Source organism: Salvelinus namaycush, chromosome 8 (assembly GCF_016432855.1).
Source record: "Salvelinus namaycush isolate Seneca chromosome 8, SaNama_1.0, whole genome shotgun sequence".
Taxonomy (NCBI): domain Eukaryota; kingdom Metazoa; phylum Chordata; class Actinopteri; order Salmoniformes; family Salmonidae; genus Salvelinus; species Salvelinus namaycush.
Genome location: NC_052314.1, coordinates 55,077,835 through 55,081,264, shown reverse-complemented (window position 1 = coordinate 55,081,264; position 3,430 = coordinate 55,077,835). Strand labels below are relative to the sequence as shown.

The window sequence follows — 3,430 nt, the reverse complement described above, 5'->3', positions numbered from 1 at the left end:
CTGTCATTCTGGCCCCTGTTGTCCTCTCTCAGTTGCGACAGACCGAGGCAACCTTTTCACCCAGTTTTCTCCCCTCACACACACATACACATACATAGGGTCACGTGTTTTGCAGATGCATGCATGGGGTAGCTTGACTATATAAATGCTCCTGTACTCTTTGTACAGCGACCAGCCTCCTTATTATAATACGTTTATAATAAAAGTAATACATTGATTGATTGTTGATTTTGCCTCTCCTCATTATTAGTTAAAGGTAGAAATTCCACCACACAGGTGAAATGGTTGAGGAAAAATAACAAAAAATGTGTCAGGATGTGAAACATCTGAAAACAAGGCCCTTTATCTAAATAAAAACATTCACAATTTCCTACAATACACAATGTATGGGGAATATCGAAGACATGATGTCATACCCATGCCTAGTATACATTTGTAAGAAAATAAATCATTCAGTTAGAGATCTTGGATTTGACCATCAGAAATTAGGTTAAAAAAGAATTATGTGTACGATGCCTCTGTCTATATGCCCTTGGCCAGGTGGGAAACGTCTTAAGACTATCCAGTCTGCTCCAGGAGTTCATCCAGTTCCAGATTACGGATGATACTGATCAATCCCTTACTGATGCGATAGGTGTGCTGGGGGTCAAAAGCACCTCTGTGATGATCATGTTGGGTCACGTAGATTCTGCCCAACACACGGTCTGACTGCATGCTGATAATGATCCGGTCTATGTTGCTGTCGTCATTGTGTCCTATGTAGTTTTTGCGGACATAACGCGGTAGGTTCCTAGACCCTGGAGCATTCAGATTGCCCACTTCGTAGTATGGTAAGCCCTGGTCTGGTAGCAGTTGGTTACGCTGCCCATCATGCTCCTCTATGTTGTCGAAGAAGCGGTGGAAGCCAAACACCTTCTTCTCAGGGTTGCACACTGTCAACATTTCACCCTTTTTGTTGAATTTGACGTAGTCGTGGGCGAACCAGTGAAGGAGATAAAGGCCGTGTCTAGGTCGGGGTGTACCAAAGCCAGATGACTGGAGGTGTCTCATTTCGTTAAGTGTGTCCATGGAGGAAGGACAAGGAAGTGAGTATCCAGTCTGCTCCAGGAGATCATCCAGGTCCAGATTACGGATGATACTGATCAACCCCTTACTGATGCGATAGGTGCGCTGGGGGTCAAAAGCACCTCTGTGATGATCATGTTGGGTCACGTAGATTCTGTCCAACACACGGTCTGACTGGAGGCTGATGATGATCCGGTCTATGTTGCTGTCATCATTTTTTTCTGTGTGGTTTTGGATGACAGAATCAGGCAGGTTCTCAGACCCTGCAGCATTCAGATTTCCCACTTCGTAGTATGGTAAGTCCTGTTCTGGTAGCAGTTGGTTACATTGGCCATCATGCTCCTCTATGTTGTCGAGGAAGCGGTGGAAGCCAAACGCCTTCTTCTTAGGGTTGCGAACTGTCACCATCTCGCTGTCGTTGTTGAATGTGACATATTCATGGGAGAACCAGTGAAGGAGATGAAGGCCGTGTCTAGGCCGGGGTCTACCAAAGCCAGACGATTGGAGGTGATCAATTTCGTTCAGTGTCTCCATGGTTATGATTTACTCTAGAAAAGAGGGAGGGCAAGGTAGGAAAGATGGAGAGAGAATAAGAGTGGGTTTGATTGTCAAATAGTACGAGCAAAACATTTATTTAACTGTTCTAAGTGAAAGAGGACACGCACTTTTCTGTCATTGTCTCTACGGAGTGGTCCTTGAGAAAATGGTTTGCATCCTCTTCTCAACACGACAGAAACACACACTAACTAGAGGTGGACTTCACCCTCATTGTATCTTTGCTGTTCTGCCTATGTGCCCTTCCATGTAAATCTGAACAATAAAAGAGATATAATCAAAGGTGTCTGCAAAGGCAGGACAGTCAAGTTGCATCTGACTGTAAAACTAGAGGAGTAGTATAATTTCTCGTGACCATTCATAGAGGCCAGGAGGGTACCGGCTTAGGTGTACACGCCTGAAGGCAGCAGGCTCACCGGTTCAGGAAATGGTGGGTACCCCATTTCCTGAGACCCTAGCAGGACAGGAGGCCTAGGGACTCACAAGGCAGGGGACTCATAGCCAGCTAAGGCCACAAACTGCTGGAGACTTGGAGCCTAACTGGGCATGAGACATACAGTAGGGCCTAGGACTAGAACAGGACACTACGGGATGTGTTTCAAGTTTTAATGTCACACGCACAAGTACAGTGAAATACCTTGCTAACTTTCTTCAAATCGAACGAGGGACTGTGGACCTATGGAACAGGTAGCCTAGTAACTGGACAAAAGACAATCCGATATGGTGAGATGTTTTTCATTATCGATGGCAGATCAGTATTGGGGTTATGGTCATCTGAGGCTAGATCTGTGGGTAATGTGAATGTATCCCAATTGGGTTACTATTTATTAATCCACATATAATCATAAATAAAAGTCCCAATACAAAATCCCCTCTCCCTTTCATATTTTAGCCGTCATTAAACAGGTGATCACGTGATCAACCTTCTGAGCCTGAATTGTAATGTCCTCAAGAGGAATTTGCATTTCAATACAGGCTTCTCAGCTAGCATAAAACATTCTAAGAACCATAAAGCGTGGTGAGAGTGTTGTTGTCCAATGGTTATTATGCAAACATCCTTCCCTGGGAATGTTGAAGCATAGTGGCTTGGCTTTGGTACATTCTCAGCACATTTAAGGAACTTAATAAAAAAAGCTGGTACGGCGTGCTTGTAAAACAATTCGAAAACATTTAGGCCTACATTGTTGTCTTAAATCAGTCAAGCCTCAATGCAAGATATCATCTTTGAGCAAACCTTGAACGTCTTGTCCAACTAGTCTAATAAAACAACCAAGACTTTCTGTAACCAACCAGCTTATGTCCATCATTATCCAGAAGACAGGTTTACAATTCTACATTGATGCCAAAGAAATAATTCAAATTGACAACTTACCTATTACAAATCAAGTATATTCAATGTTCGTGAAGTGGTAATATGCTAGGCTGCTATGGAGTTACAATTGTATAGCAATAGTTTCACTCTTAGCCTGCCGAGTTGTTTATGTGCAGAATGTAGACGTGTCCTAACCACTCCCCAAAGTTCCATGGGCAAAAAGCCAAGGCTATTTAACACTATAATCTCCTAATATTATTTGGTAAAAATGTTTTTGTTTTTTGCCAACTCTCAACTAAAATCACAGTTTATCAGTATGCTTAGTAACACAATATACAAACTCCAATTTGTTAATTGGATCTGAAAATAATTTCAATACATGAATTGAAATGGCTTGCGTTCAACTGTCCAAAATTAAATTCAAGCCGGTAATCACAATACATTTCATAGAATGCTGAAAACGATGAGCAGCATGCCACCCTTTTCAAATCTTGTAAT

The 3,430-nt window shown here is 42.6% G+C and overlaps 1 protein-coding gene across 1 annotated transcript; it reads right to left on the bottom strand.

Annotated features, from left to right (window-relative positions):
- Nucleotides 1-316: 316 nt before the first annotated feature.
- LOC120052862 lies at nucleotides 317-3,121 on the bottom strand. Its single transcript, XM_039000048.1, has 2 exons — nucleotides 2,993-3,121; nucleotides 317-1,613 (listed from the first exon to the last, which is right to left on the bottom strand). Exon 2 carries the CDS (start codon nucleotides 1,597-1,599, stop codon nucleotides 559-561), a length of 1,041 nt encoding a protein of 346 aa, XP_038855976.1. The 5' UTR covers nucleotides 1,600-1,613; nucleotides 2,993-3,121; the 3' UTR covers nucleotides 317-558.
- Nucleotides 3,122-3,430: the final 309 nt, after the last annotated feature.

What these genes read in the sequence shown, in the direction of transcription:
- LOC120052862 (XM_039000048.1), bottom strand. Translation starts at nt 1,599, where the DNA reads ATGGAGACACTGAACGAAATTGATCACCTCCAATCGTCTGGCTTTGGT.